Here is a 21551-nt window from a genome sequence, read left to right on the forward strand (position 1 = left end):
ATACACAGATCCCTCTAAATGCTAACATCTTTCACTCTCTCACCATTTAAATAAAACAATGTGCCTTTCTGCTTCTCTAGGAACTCTGTTGAACTCACATCTTTCCACATTTTTTTTCATCTACCACTTCCTTGCCCATTCATTCAGCCTGTCAATAAGATAAGATTTCTTTATTAGTCACATGTACATCGAAACACACAGTGAACTACATCTTTTTGCGTAGTGTTCTGGGGCCGCCTACAAGTGTCGCCATGCTTCCGGTGCCAACATAGCATGCCCACAACTTCCTAACCCGTACGTCTTTGGAATGTGGGTGGAAACCAGAGCACCCAGAGGAAACCCACGCAGACACGGGGAGAATGTACAAACTCCTTACAGACAGTGGCCGGATTTGAACCCAAGTCACTGGCGCTGTAAAGCGTTACACTAACCACTACACTACCGTGCCTGCCTTATTCCTTTGAAGCCCCTTTGTATCCTACTCACAGCCCACTCTGTCACCTAGCTTTATACCATAGACCATGACAGTACAGTACAGGCCCTTCGGCCCACAATGTTGTGCTGACATTTTATCCTACTCTATTATCTATCTAACCCTTCCCTCCCACATCGCCCTTCATTTTTCTATCATTCATGTGGCTATCTAAGAGTCTCTTAAATGTCCCTGATGTATCTGCCTCCACCACGTCTGCCGGCAGTGGATTCCACGCACTCACCACTCTGTGTAAAACAACTTACCTCTGACATCCCCCTTATACCTTCCTTCAATCACCTTAAAATTATGCCCCCTCGTGTTAGCAATTTTCGCCCTGGGAAAAAGTCTCTGACTGTCCACTCGATCTATGCCTCTTATCATCTTGTACACCTCTATCAAATCACCTCTCATCCTCCTCCTCTCCAAAGAGAAAAGCCCTAGCTCACTCAACCTATCCTCATAAGAAATACTCTCCAATCCAGGCAGCATCCTGGTAAATCTCTGCACCCTCTCTGAAGCTTCCACATCCTTCCTATAATGAGGTGACCAGAACTGAACACAATACTCTCAAGTGTGGTCTAACCAGAGTTTTATATAGGTGCAACATTACCTCACGGCTCTTGAACTCAATATCATGAATAATGTCGGCCAACACTCCATACGCCTTCTTAACAACCCTATCCACCGCGTGGCAACCTTAAGGGATCAATGGACGTGGACCCCAAGATCCCCCTGTTCCTCCACACTGCTAAGAGTCCTGCCATTAACTTGTATTCTGCCTTCAAATTCAATCTTCCAAAGTGTTTCAGGGCACCAGTGCTCAATACAAGAGGGCATGGCTTTAAAGTAATGGGTGGGAAGTTCAAGGGAGATATCTGAGGAAGGTTTTTTTTACCCAGAGAGTGATTGGGGCCTGGGGAGGTGGTGGAGGCAGGTACATTGGTCAAATTCAATAGATTACTAGATAAGCATATGGAGGAATTTAAAATTGAGGGATATGTGGGAGGAAGGGATTAGATAGTCTTAGGCGAGGTTTAAAGGTCGGCACAACATTGTGGGCTGAAGCGCCTGTATTGTGCTGTACTCACATTTTTCCAGGTTGAACTCCATCTGCCGCTTCTCAGCCCAGCTCTGCCTCCTATCAATATCCTGTTGTAAGCTACAGCAACCTTCTACATTATCCAATAACACCACCAACCTTTGTGCCATCAGCAGACTTACTAACCCACCCTTCCACATCTTCATCCAAGTCATTCATAAAAATCACAAAGAGCAGGGGTCCCAGAACAGATCTCTGCGGAACACCACTGGTCACCAACCTCCAGGCACAATATGCTCCATCTACAACCACCCTCTGTTTTCTGTGGGTGAGCCAATTCTGAATCCACACAGCCAAGTTTCCCTGGATCCCATACCTCCTGACTTTCTGAATGAGCCTTCCATGAGGAACCTTATCAAACGCCTTACTAAAATCCACGTACACCACATCCACTGCTCAACGTCCTTCATCAATGTGCTTTGTCACATCCACAAAGAATTCAATCAGGCTCGTGAGGCACGACCTGCCCCTCACAAAGCTATGCTGACTGTCCCTAATCAGCCTATGCTTCTCCAAATGCCCATAAATCCTTTCTAAGATATCTTTATTAGTCACATGTACATCGAAACCATCAGCGAAAAGCATCTTTTGCATAGTGTTTGGGGGCAGCCCACAAGTGTTGCCACGCTTCCAGCACCAACATAGCATGCTCACAACTTCCTAACCCGTACATCTTTGGAATGTGGACGGAAACTGGAGGAAACCCACGCAGACACGGGGAAAACAGTAATTTGCTCACCACATAAGTTAGACTCACTGGCCTGTAATTCCCAGGGTTATCCCTATTCCCTTTCTTAAACAAAGGAACAACATTTTCCATCCAATCATCTGGCACTACTGCTGTGGCCAGTGATGTACCATGAGCAAGCTTGAATACATATTACTGTAATCCCTTCATTTAAGATATCTTTATTAGTTACATGTACATCGAAATACACAGTGAAATGTAACCTAGATCGTGAACAGCTGCAGCACCCCACATCACATTTTCCCAACCCACTAATGACCTGTAGTTCCTACTCTCAGATCTCAGCCCATTAACCAATCTTAAATCCACAGTAGTATATTATGCCCAGTACCTAATGATCTAATTATGTTTAATAATCTTTTGTGTGACACCTTTTCAAGTGCCTTATTAAAATCCCAATACATCATGTTGGAATTTCACCAGGATGTTACCTGGAATAGAGGGCTGTAGTTATAAGGATGAGATTGGATAGGCTGGGATTGTTCTCACTGGAACATAAGAAGCTGACTGGTGACCTTATAGGTTTATAAAATTAAGAGAAGTATAGATATTCAGACATTTTTTTCCCATGGCAGGGGAGTCTAAAACAAAAGGGCACAGGCTTAAGATAAGAAGGAGAAATTTAAAGGAGATCTGAGGGGTAAGTTTTTCACAGAGAGTGGTGGTTATTGGGTACAAGCTGCCAGAGCAGGTGTCAGAGACAGATAGAATTGCAACATTTAAAAGATGTTTGGTGATACTTGGATAGGAAAGATGTGGAGGGATCGGGCCTAATGCAGGCAAATAGGATTAGCGTGGATAGGCATAGAGTTCAGCATGGATGAAGTGGGCCACAAGGGTCCATTTCTGAACAGGGGGATCTAGGAATACAGGTACATGGTTCCCTGAAAGTCGCAGTTAGACTGGGTAGTGAAGGCGGCTTTTGGCATGCTGGCCTTCTTTGGTCGGAGCATTGAGTATAAGAATTAAGAAACATAATCCCTGCTGGCTGTGGTAATTAGGGCTTCCCTTAACTCTGCTTTACTTAAGGAAGTAATGGAGGTTGCTGTTCATTTTAGTGCTAATTGCAGTTTTCTGGGAAATGAAATGAACTTACTTTGCTGGATACCAAAAGATGCACTGAAAGTGATCCCATTACTTTCTCATACCAAAGCTGCTACTTACTTGGCTTAATACTGGGCACCATTTCCAAACTTTCTGCTAAGCAGTGAGGCGGTGACAAGGGTGATTGATGAAGATAGAGCTGTGGATGTTGTCTACATGGTTATAGTAAGGCATTTGACAAGGTCACTCTTGGTAGGCTCATCCAGAAGATTAAGATGCATGGGATCCATGTTGACTTGGCCTGCCATAGAAGACAAAGGGTAGTGATTGATGGAACTTATTCTGGCTGGAGGTCCATCATTAGTGGTGTTCCGCAGGGATCCATACTGGGACCGGAATGAAAATGTGAATGGGTGGGTTAGTAAGTTCTCAGACAATACAAAGATTGGTGGTGTTGTAGATAGTGCAGAAGATTGCCAAAGGATATAGCGGGGTATAGATCAGTTGCAGATATGAGCAGAGAAATGGCAGTTGTGTGGTGTTGCACTTTGAGAGATCAAATATAAAGGGACATGACACTGTTAAGGCAGGATCCTTTACAGAGTTGATGGGATCTTGGGGTCCAAGTCCATAGATCCCTGAAAGTGGCTGCACAGGTTAATAGGGTGGTAAAGAAGACATGTGGGATGCTTGCCTTTATTAGTTGAGGCATTGAGTTCAAGAGTCAGAAGTTATGTTATAGCTTTATAAAACTCTGGTTAGGCCACATCTGGTGTATTGCATTCAATTCTGGTAGCCCTGTCATAGGATGTGAAAGCTTTGGAGAGAGTTCAGAAGAGGTTTACCAGGATGCTGCCTGGATTAGAGGGCTTGTGCTAAAAGGAGAGGTTGGACAAACTTGGTTTTTTTTCTCTGGAGCAGCAGAGGCTGAGGAGAGACTTGGTAGAAGTTTATAAGATTATGAGAGGCATAGATAGACAGCCAGTATCTTTTTCCAGGATCAAAATGTCTAATACCAGAGGGCATGCATTTAAGGTGAGAGGGCATAAGTTCAAAGGAGATGTGCAGGTCAAGTTTTTTTTAAACAGAGAGTGGTGGGTGCCTGGAGTGCGCCGCCAGCAGTGGTAATGCAGGTAAATACGATAGAGGTGTTTAAGAGGCTCTTGGACACAAGAATGTGCAGAGAATGGATGGATATGGACATTGTGTAGGTAGAAGGGATTAGTTTAGTTAGGTATTTAATTACTAGTTTGATTAGTTCAGCCGAAGGGCCTGTGCTGTGCTGTTCTTTATTCAACATAAACTTGCATTTTTTTCCAGCAGAAATAATCATGTTATTTTGTCTGCTTACATCCCACATCCTTCAGAGTCAAACAGAGCCCTAGAAAGTGAAGCATCTATGTTTAGCAAGTTTATACCGTCATTGGAGTGAGAATGAAAACTGTGTTATGTCAAAAATCTGACAAAGGCTGTTGAGTTTTTGGGCCCAAAATCTATGTTCTGCTAAATTTCTAACTAGCCAAAGCATGCATTGAGTTGAAGCATCTTTTGAGTCTTTTCCATTCAATGTTTACCAAGTGGCAGACACCAATGAAAACCATTGACAAGGCATTGCAATCCCTGTGTGAAGATTCATTATGTGTTAATGTGCAAATTCTTGACTATCTACATTAGAACCAGTTTGCTCATGTCTTTAAAGACTGCTGTTTAACCTCGAACTGTTTTGTATGATGAGATTTAGAGGCTGTGCAGAATTGTTTCATCAAATGCTCACTCTTGCCCCTCCACATCTGAATCACACAAAGTGGAAAGTGCAACAGTCACAGTGACCAGTTAGCCAATACATTTTTGATGTTGTTGGCAGTTCCTGCAGCTAGGGCAAGTGTGGACAATTCCATTGGCTTCAGATTCATTAAAAAACAGGAACTTTGATTTACTTCAGTAGATTTTCTAAATGTGGACGTACGCATTAATTCCTGTTTTCATACTTTTATGTGTAGGTATATATTTTGCAAGTAAACGTGCATTAAATAAGTGTTGAGTAAAATGAATCAACTAACAACTTAATGTGAATGTGTACATTGTTATTTCTGAAGGGGATAAAGTTGATATTAAATTTTTAATAACTCAGGTTAAACAATTTTACTGAACATGATCAAAATTTGAAAAGGGATCCTGAACTGAACAAAATAAAAAAAATAATCAACACTTGGTTGCCACCTGGAACAGTTAGCAAACTTGTTAATATATTGCTCCCAAATCCATGTCTTTACGAGTTAAAGGACTGTGGGCTCATTGGTGGATTTTGACTGTGGTGTACAAAATATCTGCCCCAGCCAAATTAGAGTCTTTGTGGCAGGATTAATAGAACCAAAGGATATTAATTGCTGCATGCTTTTTGGTCAGATGGTGTGATCTTCATTCTAATGTTCTTCTTGCTTTTCCTTTTATCTGCAGCATACCTGTTTTCCCGGCAACTTTCCCCTAACCCCAATTATTCAAATCACTATCAGCTGTATGCAATGGAGAACACACGACAGACCATTCTCAATGACTATATCACTTCCCAACAGATGCAAGTGATCACTAAACCAGATGGTACTAGGGGAATGTCACCACGAGAAACTTTAGGTGTCCCCTATGCTTCTGGAGCCAGAGGTGAGATCTTCTCTTTCTACCTGCTGTGTACCTGTCTATTTGTGACTGTCCATTGAATATGGCTTTTGTTTTGAACACTGGATTACTGAAAGTGTATACCTTGCAGGAATCATCGACTTGGCACAGATGCCACACACGATACTTGTGCCAGGTGGGAGCAGTACTCCTCCCATGGACCGGATAACCTATATTCCTGGTAACCAAGCCCCTTACCCAGGCAGGTACAACCACTCCCCTATATCACCAGGTATGAATGGCTTTCAATTATTTAAGACACTAATTTTTTTTTGCATTTTTGTTTAATACAAATTGAAAGAGTAAAAAGAGCAACTGCTGCTGTGAAACTTTCCACACTGATTAGTAGTGGGATTGGTAGATTGATAAAAGCCACATATTCCACACCTAAATGAATAATTCTGCACTGCTCTCAGGAGAAGATTAAAAGTTTTCTCTTACTTAAGCTGAGAGCACCGTGGCCCTTGGTAGAGAATAATACTGTACATGAAATAAGACTGAGGATTCTAAGATGATGTTAGGGGTGGAATTGCACAGTTTTGAGATTCTGGAAGGGTAGACCATTTCTTAGGATATGCTGACAAGCAGCTCAAAGGCTTTCCACCATCTACAAGATTTCAGGATTGTGGTGAAACATTTTACCAGGAACTTGAATGATGCAACAGTAACAATCTTCGCCATCATCCAAAGTAAAGCAGTTTTCTTGACAGGAGCCTCTGGATCTTTTGTGCATCCCCCTCACTTACTGGCATGCTGTGAATGCAGATTACATGATTTAAAATTTATTTTTTAGGATGTGGATGTTGGTGTGGCTAGCATTTATTGCCCATCCCTAATTGCTCTCAAGGAATTGGTGAAAGCCACCCTCTTGAACCACAGGTGTTGTTCTGGTAAAGGAGGAGGTCCAAGATTTAGAGCTAGCAATTATGAAGGAGCAGCAATATATTTCCAAGTCAGTGTGGCGTGCAACTTGGAGGAAGATCTGCAGTTCCCAAACATTTGCTGCCCATGTCCATTTTTTGCTGATCAAGGTGTAGAAGGTGCCAGCAGAGCTTTGATGAGTAAATGCAGTGCATTTTGTCCAAAGGACACAGTGATGGAAGGAGTGAATGTTTAGGAAGGTTCATGAGGTGAACCCAAGCACAGCTTTGACTTGGATGGTGTCAACCTTCATGCATATTGTTGGAGCTATACTCATTCCAAACAAGCAAGAGTCCATCATGCACATGCCTTGTAGCTGGTGGAAAGACCTAATGACGTGACTGGTGAGTCCCTGACTCTGAGCTACTCTTGTAGCCACAGTATTTATGTGGTTCATCCAGTTGAGTTTCTGGTCATTGATGAACCCTGCACCCCAGCAAGTTGATGGTGGGGAAATCTTGGGGATAGTAATGCCAATTCAGCAAAGGTGCTGCCACAGAACCTTCTGGTACACAGATGTCATTGAGATTGTTGTTGTTGGGTCTATTGTGTGGAATTGGTAAACAGCACTACAAGAACACGTTCACAACATGGGTTGCAGTGACTTGAGAAACACGATTGCACCTGAGGGCAAGTACCATGCAATGCAAGCCTTTCTGGAGTACTCAGGATAAGGACTTTTCTTTCTGAAAAAAGCTGTTCTTGACTTCAGACACAAAGGTAAAGTTAAAATTAAAAAAATGATGAAAATACTCAGCTGGTCAAGGAACATCTGTGGAGAGAAGTCACTGACATGATATGCTAATTCTGTCTATCTCATCTAATATCAAAGGCTGAAGGGCCTGTTCCTGTGGCTGTACTGTTCTCTTCACACATGCTCCCTGACCTGCTGAATATCTCCAGCAACTAGTTTTCTTGCTTTACAATGGTAAATTGATCCTGAAAGTGTTAGTTCCTTACCGAAGGTATAGTGCAAGCTGCAAAGGTGCAGTAAAGGGCTTAAAATTGATGAACAGTGGCTGCCTGTCAGAACATTACAGCACAGAACTGGCCCTTCAGCCCATGATGTCATGCCAACATTTTATCCTGCTCTATCTAACTCCTACCTCCCACATAGCCCTCCATTTTTCAGTCATTCATGTGCCTATCCAAGAGTCTCTTAAATGTCCCTAATGTATCTGCCTTCACCACCTCTGCTGGCAGTGTTCCACACATGCACCACTCAAAAAAAACTTGCCTCTGACATTCTCCCCCCTCCCCCTGCCCCCCCCATACCTTCCTCCAATCACCTTAAAATTATATTCATGTTAGCCATTTTCACCCTGGGAAAAAGTCTGATTGTCCACTCGATCTATGCATCTTACATAGGACAGGCATGGTAGTGTAGCAGTTAGTGTAATGCTTTACAGCACCAGTGACCCAGGTTCAATTCCTGCTGCTGTTTGTAAGGAGTTTGTATGTTCTCCTCCATCTGCATGGGTTTCCTCCCACATTCCAAATATGTATGGGTTAGGAAGTTGTGGGCATGCTATGTTGGTGCTGGAAGCATGGTGACACTTGCAGGCTGCCCCCAGAACACTACGCAAAAGATGTATTTCAATGTGCACGAGACTAATAAAGGTATCTTATAAACCTCTCAGGTCACCCCTCATCCTCCTCTTCAAAGAGGAAAGCCCTAGCTCGCTCAACCTATCCTCTCAAGACATGCTCTTCAACCCAGGCAACATCCTGGTAAATCTCCTCTGCACCCTCTCCAAAACTTACACATCCTTACCATAATGAGGCAACCAGAACTGAACACAATACTCCAAGTGTGGTCTAACCAGAGTTCTATAGAGCTGCAATATTACCTCACAGCTCTTGAGGTCAATACCCCGACTAATGAAGGCCAACACAACCTACACCTTCTTAACAACCCTATCAACATGCACAGCAACCTTGAGGGATCTATGGATGTGGACCCCCAGATCAGTCTGTTCCTCCACACTTCTAAGAGTCCTGCCATTAACTTTGCATTCTGCCTTCAAATTCCATCTTCCAAAGTGTATCACTTCACTTTTCTGGGTTGAACTCCATCTGCCACTTCTCAGCCCAGCTCTGCATCCTATCAATGTCCTGTTGTAACCTACAGCAACCTTCTACACTATCCACAACACCAACCTTCGTGTCATCTGCAAACTTACTAACCCACCCTTCCACATCCTCATCCAAATCATTTATAAAAATCACAAAGAACAGGAATCCCAGAACAGATACCTCCAGGCAGAATATGCTCCATCTACAACCACCCTGTCTTCTGTGGGCCAGCCAATTCTGAATCCACACAGCCAAGTTTCCCTGGATCCCATGCCTCCTGACTTTCTGAATGAGCCTTCCATGAGGAACCTTATCAAACACCTTAGTAAAATCCATGTACACCACATCCACTGCTCTACCTTTAATGTGCTTTGTCACATCCTCAAAGAATTCAATCAGGTTCATGAGGCATGACCTGCCCCTCAAAGCTATGCTGACCATCACTAATCAGCCTGTGTTTCTCTAAATGCCCATAAATCCTGTCTCCAAGAATCTCCTCCAGTAATTTGCCCAACTCTGAAGTAAGACTCATGGGTCTGTAATTCCTAGAGTTATCCCTACTCCCTTTCTTAAACAAAGGAACAACATTTGCCACCCTCCAATCATCTGGCACTACTCCTGTGGCCAGTGAGGACACAAAGATCATCGCCAAAGGCACAGGAATCTCTTCCCTCGCTTCCCATAATAACCTTGGATATATCCCATCCAACCCTAGTGACTTATCTATCCTAATGTTTTTCAAAAGTTCCAGCACATCCTCTTTCCTCACATCGACATGCTCTAGTATATCAGCCTGTTGTACACCATCCTCAAACAAAGACTCTTTCACTGGTGAATACTGAAGCAAAGTATTCATTAAGGACCTCTTCCAAATCCAAGCAGATGTTTCCTCTTATCCCTGATCGGTCCTACGCTCACTAGTCATCCTCTTATTCTTCATGTGTAGAATGCTTTGGTTTTCCTTAATCCTACTCACCAAGGCCTTCATGCCCCCCCTTCTCCCAACTCCATCCTTAAGCTTCCTTCTGGCTACCTTGTAACTCTCAAGAGCCTTATCTGATCCTTGCTTTCTTGTCAAGCTTCCTCTTGAAGAGATATTCTACACCTTGTCAACCACAGTTCCTTCATTCTACCATACTTACCCTGCCTTAATGGGACAAACTCATCCAGCAAATACTCCCTAAACAACCTCCACATTTCCATTGTGCACTTCAAGAACATCTGCTCCCAAATTCCTGTCAAATTGCATCATAATCCCCCTTCCCCAATTAAATACTTTCATAGAACAATACAGCACAATTCAGCCCACCATGTTGTGCCACCCTTCAAACCACACCCAAGACTATCTAACCCCTTCCTCCCACATATCCCTCTAACTTAAATTCCTCCATATGCTTATTTAACAATCTCTTGAACTTGTCCAATGTATCAGCCTCCACCACCACCCCAGGCAGCACATTCCATGCATCAACCACTCTGGGTGAAAAACCTCCCTCTGACATCTCCCTTGAACTTCCCACCCATTACCTTCAAGTCATCTCCTCTTGTTTTGAGCATTGGTGCCCTGGGAAAGAGGCACTGGCTGTCCACTATCTATTCCTCTCAATATCTTGTATACCTCTATCATGTCTCCCCTCATCCTCCTTGCCAATGAAAGAAGCCCCAGCTCCTTTAGTCTCATAATCCATACTCTAATCCAGGCAGCATCCTGGTAAATCTCCAACACCTCCACATCCTTCCTATAATGAGGTGACCAGAACTGGACACACTACTCCAAGTGTGGTCTAACCAGAGTTTTGTAAAGCTGCATCATTACTTTGCAGCTCTTAAACTCAATCCCACAATTTATGAAATCTAACATCCCATAAGCTTTCTTAACTACCCTATCCACCTGTGTGGCAACTTCCAGTGATCTGTGGATATGAACCCCCAGATCCACTGCCCAGAATCCTGCCATTTACTTTATACTCCACCTTGGAGTTTGTCCTTCCAAAGTGTACTATCTCACACTTCTCTGGATTGAACACCATCTGCCATGTCAGCCCAGCTCTGCATCCTATCAGTATCCCTCTGCAAGCTTTGATAGCCCTCCACACAACACCACCAATCTGTGTCATCTGCAAACTTGTTAACCCAGCCTTCCACCCTCTCATCCAAGTCATTAATAAATATCACAAAAAGTAGAGGTCCCAGAACTGATCCCTGCAGGACACCACTAGATACAGCCCTCCAATTGGAATGCATTCCCTCCACCACAACCCTCTGCTTTCTACATGCAAGCCAATTTTGAATCCACACAGCCATGCTTCCCCAAATCCCTTGGCCTCTGACCTTCTGAAGAAGCCTATCATGTGGAACCTTGTCAAATGCCTTACTAAAATCCATGTAAACCACATCCACTGTACTACCCTCAATCTTCCTGGTCACCTCCTCAAAGAGCCCTATCAGGCTTGAGGCAAGATCTTCCCTTCACAAAGCTATGCTGGCTGTCCCTAATCAGTTCATGTTTCTCCAAATGCTCAGATCCTCTTAGAATCTTTTCCAACAGCTTACCCACCACAGATGCAAGGCTCACTGGTTTGTAATTCCCTGGACTATCCCTATCACTTTTTTTGAATAAGGGGACAACATTCACCACCCTCCAATATCATCCCCGTGGACATAGAGGACTCAAAGATCCTAGCCAATGGTTCAGCAATCTCCTCCCTCACCTCACAAAGCAGCCTGGGGAGTATTCTGTCAGGCCCTGGGGACTTCTGTCCTAATATTTTCTAGGAACTCCAACATATCCTCTTAATATTTACATACTCTAGAACATTACCCTCACCTACACTATTCTCAGCATCATCAAGACCCCTCTCCTTGGTGAATACTGAAGAGAAGTATTCATTAAGAACCTCACCCACTTCCACAGCTTCCAGGCAGATCCTCCGTCTTTAATCAGACCTGCCTTTACCCTAGCCATCCTTCTGCTCTTTATATACAAGAAAAAAGCCTTGGGATTCTCCTTAACCCTACTCACCAAAGCCTTTTCATGCCCCCTTCTCACTCTCCTCAGCCCTTTAAGTTCCTTCCTTGGTACTCTATATGCCTCAAGCCTGTCCAATCCTTGCTGCTTACACCTTATGTATGCAAGCCTCTTCTTCCTAACTAGTTATTCCACCTCTCTCATTACCCACAGTTCCTTCACTCTACCATTCCTTCTCTGCCTCACCAGGACAAATTTATCCCTAACATCCTGCAAAAGATCCCTGAACAGAGACCACATCTCCATAGTACGTTTCCCTTCAAAAATGTCATCCCAATTTACACTCCCAAGTTCTCACCTTATAGCTTCATAAGGTGCCTTTCTCCAATATCTTCCTGTCCTCTTTGCTCCTATCCCTGTCCATGACAATTCTAAATGTTATGGAGCAATGGTCACTGTCCCCCAAATGCTCACCCACCAATAGATCTGTCACCTGACCTGGTTCATTACCCAAAACGAGATCTAATATGGCATTCCCTCTAGTCAGCCTGTCAACATACTGTGTCAGGAATCCATCCTGGACACAAACTACGCCCTGTCTAAGCTTTTGGCACTAAGTAGGTGCCAATCAATATTTGGAAAGTTGAAGTCTTCCATTATAATAACCCTGTTATTTTCACATCTCTCCAAAAACTGCCTCCCAATCTGCTCCTCAGTATCCCTACTGCTACCAGGGGGCCTATAGAATACTCCCAGTAGAGTAACTGCCCCTTTGTTCCTAACTTCCACCCATATTGACTCGAGAGAGGATCCTTCTACATTATCTACCCTTTCTGTAGCTGTAATAGTGTCCCTGACCAGTATTGCCACCCCTCCCTATTTCATTTAAACATTGAAAACCAGGAATATTCAATATCCATTCCTGCCCTGATGTCAGCCATGTCTCTGTAATAGCCACAATATCATAGTCCCATGTACTTATCCAAGCTCTCAGTTCATCTTCCTTATTCCTGATGCTTCTTGCATTCAAGTAAATGCACTCAGCCCATCCACCTTACTACTTTTGTAGCCTGAACTCTGCTTCTCCTTCCTCAAAGCCTCTCTACCTGTCAGATCTGCCTTTTCACCATCCCCTTCTTCCTCTGACCTACTCCTCTGGTTCCCTTCCCCCTCACAATCTAGTTTAAACCCTCCTGAACCACCCTAGCAAACCTGGCTGCAAGGATATTGGCCCTCCTCAGGTTCAGGTGTAACCCATCCTCTGTACAGGTCCCACCTTCCCCAGAAGAGATCCCAATGATCTAAAAATCTAAAACCCTCCCTCTTGCACCAACTTCTCAGCCACACATTTATCTGCCATTTCCTCCTATTCCTACCTTCACTATCGCGTGGGACTGGCAGCAATCCAGAGATCACTATCCTCAAGATCCTGTCCTTCAGCCTAGCTCCCTAAACTCACTTTTCAGGACCTCATCCCTCTTCCCACCTATGTCATTGGTACCAACATGAACCATGACTTCTGGCTGTTCTCCCTCCCGCTCTAGAATCCTGTGGACCCAATCAGTGACATCCCAGACCCTGGCACCTGGGAAGCAACATACCATCCAGGATTTTCACTCACATCTAAAGAACCTCCTGTCTGTTCCCCTGAACATCAAGTCCCCTATCACTATTGCCCTCCTCTTCTCCTCCCTTCCTTTCAGAGCAGGAGGACCAGTCCCACAGACCTGGCTACTGCTAGGCCCCAACAAGTCACCTCCCTCAACAGCCTCCAAAGCAGAAAACCTGTTACTGAGGGGAACAGCCTCCGGGGTCCTCTGCTCCATCTGCCTGTTCATTTTCTTTTTCCTTTTCCCTCCCCTGACAATCACCATTTTATCTACTTCCTGGACTCTAGGAATACTTAAATCAGATGATATTCCCATATCTTCTGCTCCTATCCCTCTCCAAGGCTACAGTAAAGGTCAAGGAGTTATGTTCACTGTCTCCAAATGCTCTGCCACTGAGAGATCTGAAACCTGATCAGGCTCATTGCCTAGTACCAGGTCCAGTATTGCCTCTCTTCTAGTCAACCTGTCCACATACTGGGTCAGGAATCCTTCCTGGACACTCCTAAAACTCTACCATCTATCCCCTTTACACTAAGGAGGTACCAATCAATATTGGGGAAGTTGAAATCACTCATGATAACAACCCTGTTATTTTTGCACCTCTCCAAAAATCTGCCTCCCAATCTGCTCCTCAGCATCCCTGCTGCTATTGGGGTGTCTGTAGAATACTCCCAGTGGACTGATCACTCCCTTCCTGCTTCTGACTTCCACCCACACTGACGCCATGGACCATCCCTCCAGGACATCCTCCCTTTCTACAGCTGTGACACTGTCCCCGATTAGCAAAGCCACTCCTCCATTTCTTACCTCCCTTCCTGTCCCTTCTGAAACATCTAAACTCCAGAATATCCAGCAGCCCTTGCAACAGCCAAGTCTCTGTAATGGCCACCATGTCATAGTTCCATGTACTTACCTATGCTCTAAGCTCATCACCCTTGTTCCTGATACTTCTCGCATTAAAGTGGACACACTTCAGCCCATTCAACTGACTGCAATTTTGCCTTTTCAACTGCCTATCCTTCCTCAGTCTTTCTACACTCGCTATCTACTTGTATACTAAATGCACCAACCTCTGATCTATCACTCTGGTTCCCATCCCCCTGCCAAACTAGTTTAAACCCTCCCTAACAGCTCTCACATACCTGCCTGCAAAAATATTGGTTCCCCTCCAGTTCAGGTGTAACCCATCCCTTTTGTACAGGTCATACCTTCCCCAGAAGGGATCCCAATGATCATCAAATCCAAAACCCTGCCCCAACTCCTCAGCCACACATTCATCTGCAAAATCATCAGCCTATTCTTACCCTCACTGGCACGTGGCACAGGTAGCAATCCAGAGATTACTACCCTTGAGGTCCTGCTTTTCAGCTTCTTATATTTCCTCTTCAGGACCTCATCTCTTTTCCTACCTCTGTCATTGGTACCAATATGTACCATAGCTGCTGGTTGTTCACCCTCCCCCTCCAGAATGCTGTGGACCCAGTCCAAGACATCCCTGACCCTGGCACCCAGGAGGCAACATACCATTTGGGAGTCTCTTTCACATCCACAGAATCTCCTGTCTCCCACCCCCATCCCCCACTTTTGAATCCCCTGTCACTACTGCTCTCCACTTCTCCCTCCTTCCCTTCTGCACCATACAACCAGACTCAGTGCCAAAGATCTAGTCACTGTGGCTTTCCCCTGGTAGGTCTCCCCCCCACCAGTATCCAAAGTAGTATACCTGTTACTGAGGGGAACAGCCACAGGGGTACTCTGCACTACCTGCCTATTCTCCATCCTTCTCCTGACAGTCACCCAGCTACCTGCCTCCTGCAACTTAGGAGTGACTACTTTACTGTAGCTCATATCTGTGAGCTCCTCTTTCTCACATAGGAGCCAAAGGTCATCCATCTGCAGCTCCAGTTCCCTAACAGAGTCTGGAAGGAGCTGCAGCTGGATGCACCTCATGCAGATGTAGTTATCAGGGAGACTGGATGTCACCCAGAACTCCCACATCTCACAAGATGAACACACTACTGACCCTGGAGCCATTCTGACTACTCTAGCCTGGCACTAAAGGAAAAATCAAAGAAAGAAAGACACTTACCAGAGACTTACCTTGGCCTCCACCGCTCCTCACCAAAGCCTCAAGTGTTCCATTCTAACCCTGGCCCACTCCAATAATGGCTGCTCTACTTATACCTACCTTCCTTTTATTGGCTGCTGTTAATTAGCCAATCAACTATTAACAATTTGCCAATGTGCCTCTTTTGGACTCTTGCAAGGTGAAACTCACAAGCACACGCACAGAGACTCGCCTCTTTTCAAAGTTCCCACTCCAAATCTGGCTCCAACTCCCGACTCTGCAATGTGAAACTCACAAGCACACGCACAGGAGTTTTGTATCAGTGACCTTCCAACTTCCAATTTACCTTTTAGAGGGTTTCACACACCACCACTATATTATGTAACAGATTGCTCAGCTCTGTACTGCAGGTACCATCACAAAAGTTCAGAGTTCCTTGGCCCAGAGATGCATAGTTACAAGGCAGCCAATAGTTGAAAGTTATCTTAGAGCTATAAAAGCAAAATACCACGGAATCAATACAGAAAGTGCTGGAAACGCTTCGCAGATCAGTTGGCATTTGAGGAGAGAAAACTGAGTTAATACCGTAGATGCACCAGGACTGGTCGATTCTGACACAAACAGGAAATTAAGTTATTGATCTTGTTGTATCCTGAGGGATGCAATGTGCGAGTCAGAAGACAAGGTGCCGTTCTTTGTGCTTACACTGAGCTTTGTGGGAGCTGTGTAGCAGTCCAGAGACGAGTGGTCAGACTGGGAGTGGGATGGGAAGATAAAGTGAATTAAACTGGAGGATCAGGTGTTCATTGGAAAATATGTTTCCTAAACTGGGATTGTGGAAGTGGAACTAAACCAATTCTGGGCAGATAAGGTTGGTGTGTGATTAACTGAGTATTCTAGAATTACACAAAACCTAATTAAGTCAAAAAGATAAAGTTCATGATGGTGCCAGGTGTACACGTGCTGGTTAGAGGGATGGACCTGGCAACTTCAGTATCCTGTACTTCTAATCTTAAGGAATCTCAAAAACAGAGGCTGCCTTTCACCAAAAGATTCAGTCATTTTCAGTTGATGTTAATTTTCATGAGCAGAAAAACATTACATTCTTTTGTTGTTTTTTCTCCAGGTCATCCTGCACATTTATCTGCATCCACAGCAACTGCAGAACGTGAGAGAGAAAAAGAGAGGGAGCGAGAGAGAGAACGGGAACAGAGAGAAAGAGAAAGATTGGCTGTGACAACCTGTGACCTGTCTTACCTCAGAGCAGGTGAGTAATGTGTTCTAGCACTGGCAGTGTGTGTATGTGTGTTAGAGTTGGTGCCTGCAGCCACCTCCTGGTGCACTGTGAAGGTTCATTTTCCTTTTTATTTTTCTCACAGGCCCTGAACAGACCAGTAGACCAAACAGTCACGGTTATGTCCGTTCCCCATCACCATCGATACGAGCACAAGAGACCATCTTACAGCAGCGACCAAGTATATTCCAAGGAGCCAATGGCAAGGGTGTTATAACCTCGCTTGATGCAGCTACACAGCCTCGGATAATGTATGTTCTTGAACAGCGGTGCTTAGAATAAATAGAACATAGAACAGTACAGCACAGTACAGGCCCCTTGGTCCATAATGTTGTGCCGACCTATATTAAACCTATCCCACGGTCAATCTAACCCTTCCTTCCTACACAGCCCATAACCTTCCATTTTTCTTATACCCATGTGCCTATCTAAGTCTCCTAAATGCCCCTATTGTATCAGCCTCTACCACCACCCCTGGCAGTGCGTTCCAGGCACCCACCACTCTCTGTGTTTAAAAAAAAATCCTACCTCGGACATCTCCCATAAACTTACCTCCACTCACCTTAAACTGATGTCCTCTGATATTGGTCATTGTGCCCAATAACAAAGTTATTGCTTATATTGAGGATATTTATGAAGTAAAGCCTGGCCCTATTATCAGCGTGCTTTGTGTTTTCACTTCCTCAGGACAGTTCATTCCACCACATTCCCATGATTGGCCTCATTTGTCCTTCACTCAGTAAATCTCTGGTCATCTAACTCTCTGCTGAATGGGGCCTAACTCACATTGTTCCGTGTACCCACCATGCCTGTGTGTGTTTACTTAAATTGGGTCCCCTATTGTGACAGATCCTTGTTTTAAACCCTAACCCTTAATTTAAATCCCTCTGTTGTTTCACCTCTTCCTTACTCTGTAATCTTGCCCAGCCCTGTATTGTTCCAAAATATCTGTTATTCTGGCTCTTGCTTATCCCTGAATTTAATTGTTTCATCAAAGGCAGCTGTACTTTAAACTATTCAGACCCTAAAATCTGGAAGTTAATCAGATAAGTGAAAGGTGTTGCATTTTGGAAAGTCAAATCAAGGTAGGACTTTCACAGTGAACAGCAGGGTTCTGGGGGTGTTGTAGAACAGAAGGACCTTGGAGTATAATGACATGGTTCTCTGAAAGTGGAATAACAGGTGGTGCAGAGGGCTTTTGATACGTTGGCCTTCATCAGTCAGGGCATTGTATAGAAGTTGGGAGGTCATGGTGCAGTTGTACAGGACACTGGTGAGGGCACACTTGGGAGTAGTGTGTTCAGCTTTAGTTGCCCTGCTATTGGAAAGATATTATTAAACTGAAAAGAGTGCAGAAAAGATATAAGAATGTTAAAGGACTGAGTTTAGGGAGAGGTTGGACAGGCAAGGACTTTTTTATTTGGAGTGTAGGAGACTGAGAGGTGATCTTAATAGGTGTATAAAATCATGAGAGACATAGATAGGGGAATGCACTCAGTCTTTTTCCCAGAGATGGGGAATCAACTAGAGGGCATAGGTTTAAGGTGAGAGGGGAAAGATTTAATAAGAACTTGAGGGTGATATGTATGTGGACTGAGCTGCCAGAGGAAGTGGTTGAGGCATGTACAATAACAACTTATAAAAGACAGTGGATAGGTACATGGATAGGAAAGGTTTAGAAGGCTAAGGGTCAAAATGGGACTAGCTTGGATGGGCATCTTGTCCAGCATGAACCAATTGGGCCAAACAGCCTGTTTCCATCTGTATGACTCTATAGACTAATTGCTCCCTAAACCTCTTTACCCTTGTTCATCTTTAAGGTGCTCCTTAAAACATGGTTCTTTGGATGATTCTTCTGACTACCTGTTCCATAATACCCTCATTGTTGTTCATTGGTAACTGTTCTGTGAAGTAGGATGTTTGGCTATGTTTTATAAATCAAAGTTACTTATTGTTTACTCCACTTGGTGAGATTTTCCCAAGATAAGATGGTGCTTCACGGCTCCAGCAACCACAGTTCAATCTTGACCTCCAGTGCTGTCTGTGTGGATTTTTCATGTTCTCCCAGGAGGCTCCAGTTTCCTCCCACATCCCAAAGACGTGCAGGATAGTTGGTTAATTGGTTACTATAAATTGTCTTGAGTGCAGATGGGTGATAGGGGAATCAGGAAGGGAGGTTGATGGGCATGTGTTACGGGGGAATAAGTGGAGGAATGTTCTGGGAGCCTCTATACACCACATCACGTCCCAGCCTCTGTCGCTATCCCCACCCTTCCCTCCCCCACCTAACTCCGTCTACTATCCAGTTCCCTCACATACACTCAATGGGCAGAATAGCCTCCTATATTGAAAGGCGATATGAGATTACTTCTCCCATTCTGAAGCGATCCTTTCAAGTGCAGTTTGACTGTATGGTGTAACCAATCCTGTTTGTTACAAGTTGTATGTTAGCTCACCTCTCTCAGGAATGTGTTCAGGTGTAACATCTAACACAGCAGCATTCCTGTGATTCTTCACCTTGCACATTTTGGACATGAAGTTAAAATAAAATGATATTGCTTCTGACAGGCAAGTTCCACAGGGAGCCCTATCCATGGCGCAAGGGCTGTCCACCTCTCGCTTCAGCACAGCAGCAGATGCCCTTGCAGCACTGGTGGATGCTGCAGCTTCTGCACCTCAGATGGAGATGGTAAAGGGGAAGGAGAGCAAGCATGAAGCCCCCCGAGTGGAAGAAGTAACTGCTCGCAGAGTCTCTGAGCAGCAGCAACAGCAGCACCTGCATCAACAGCAGCCAACAGAACATGAGCGACGACCAGTACAGTCACCATATTCATCGTCAGCCAAGGCCCAGGCACAGGCTGGGTATCCAGACAAAGCACCTCCCCCCAAGTCCCGGTACGAGGAGGAGCTCAGGACTCGTGGAAAGACCACTATAACAGCTGCAAGCTTTATCGACGTGATCATCACAAAGCAGATTGCTTCCGACAAAGATGGTCGAGAAAGAGGGTCTCACAGCTCAGATTCCTCCAGCAGCGGTAAGCTCCTACAGGTGGAGACCTTCACTGGTTGAATGTCGACTAAAGGCAGGGTAGGTTACTTGGGACAGCTCAGCTCAGGGTTATAGGTTCCAGTCCAAGCCCAAGACCTGTATACGGAATATTGACTATGAAGTGAATGCAGCTTTCAGAGATTATGACCTTTGCAGGGTCAAACTAGAATCGGTTCTGCACTGGTTTCAATAGCTATTTAAAAATACATTGGTAATATTTGAAGTTCTTTTAGGATCCCGGTCAACATGCCTCCCTCGAGCATCATGAAACGTAAACTAACGTCATTCATCTCAGTATTCGTGGGATCTTGTAATGCACTAACTTGCTGTTGCATTTCCACATGTAACCTATGTCACGAAAAATTGCTTCCGTGTTCTGTGTGTAGAGAGGCGGACTTTGATAGTTGAGAGGGCCAGGAAGCCCTTGGGGCAAGAAGTGAGGACTTTATTTGTTAATATTCAAATTATTTACATTTTTCAGCTCCCTTCAACTTCTGTGCATCACAATCACCAGCAGAAGGGTTCCTATTATATAAAGGTCCTCATACTGTTCATTGTAGGAGGGACGAGCATGGATAGGGCATCTTGGTCAGCATGGACCAGTTGGGCTGAAGGGCCTGTGCCCATGCTCTATGGCTCATTGAGAATTTAAAAATATTAGTTGGAGCTCAAATCCCAGCGGGTTGGGTGAATACAACAGTATGTCTACAGCAAGATATCAGAGAAAGAGGATTAAATGTAATCTATTTTGCTCTATTGTTTGAACATAGAACACTACAGTACAGGCCCTTCGGCCCACAATGTTGTGCCGACATTTTATCCTGCTCTAAGATCTATCTAACCCTTCCCTCCCACATAGCCCCCTATTTTTCTATCATTCATGTGTCTATCTAAGAGTCTCTTAAATGTCCCTAATGTATCTGCCCCCACAACCTCTGCTGGCAGTGTGTTCCACACACCCACCACTCTCTGTGTAAAAAAAACTTACCCCTGACATCCCCCTTATACCTTCCTCCAATCATCTTAAAATTATGTCCCCTTGTGTTAGCCATTGTCACCCTGGGAAAAAGTCTCTGACTGTCCACTCAACCTATGCCTCTTATCATCTTGTACACCTCTATCAATTCACGTCTCATCCTCCTTCTCTCCAAAGAGAAAAGCCTTAGCTCGCTCAACCTATGCTCATAAGACATGCTCTCTAATCCAGCCAACATCCTACTAAATCTCCTCTGCACCCTCTCTAAAGCTTCCACATCCTATGAAGAGGCGACCAGAACTGAACACAATACTCCAAGTGTGGTCTAACCAGAGTTCTATAGAGCTGCAACATCACCACGCCACTCTTGAACTTAATACCCCAACTAATGAAGGCCAACGTACCATATACCTTAACAACCCTATCGACCTGTGTGGCAACCTTGAGAGATCTATGGATGTGGACCTCAAGATCCCTCTGTTCCTCCACACTTAGCAGTCCTACCATTAACCTTGTATTCTGCCTTCAAATTCGATCTTCCAAAGTGTAT

The 21551-nt window shown here is 44.5% G+C and overlaps 1 protein-coding gene across 11 annotated transcripts in view; it reads left to right on the plus strand.

The window, feature by feature from the left end:
* The window catches only part of ncor1 (nuclear receptor corepressor 1), a 288134-nt gene that overhangs the window by 232336 nt on the left and 34247 nt on the right, over positions 1-21551 (plus strand). For all 11 annotated transcript variants that reach the window (XM_052035511.1, XM_052035515.1, XM_052035517.1 and 8 more), the window contains 5 exons: positions 5824-6024; positions 6131-6271; positions 16809-16949; positions 17062-17227; positions 19545-20011. In XM_052035511.1, coding sequence (XP_051891471.1) covers positions 5824-6024; positions 6131-6271; positions 16809-16949; positions 17062-17227; positions 19545-20011 — 1116 coding nt within the window. The remainder of the gene's footprint in view (positions 1-5823; positions 6025-6130; positions 6272-16808; positions 16950-17061; positions 17228-19544; positions 20012-21551) is intronic.

The sequence above is a fragment of the Pristis pectinata genome, chromosome 21 (genome assembly GCF_009764475.1).
Source record: "Pristis pectinata isolate sPriPec2 chromosome 21, sPriPec2.1.pri, whole genome shotgun sequence".
NCBI lineage: Eukaryota > Metazoa > Chordata > Chondrichthyes > Rhinopristiformes > Pristidae > Pristis > Pristis pectinata.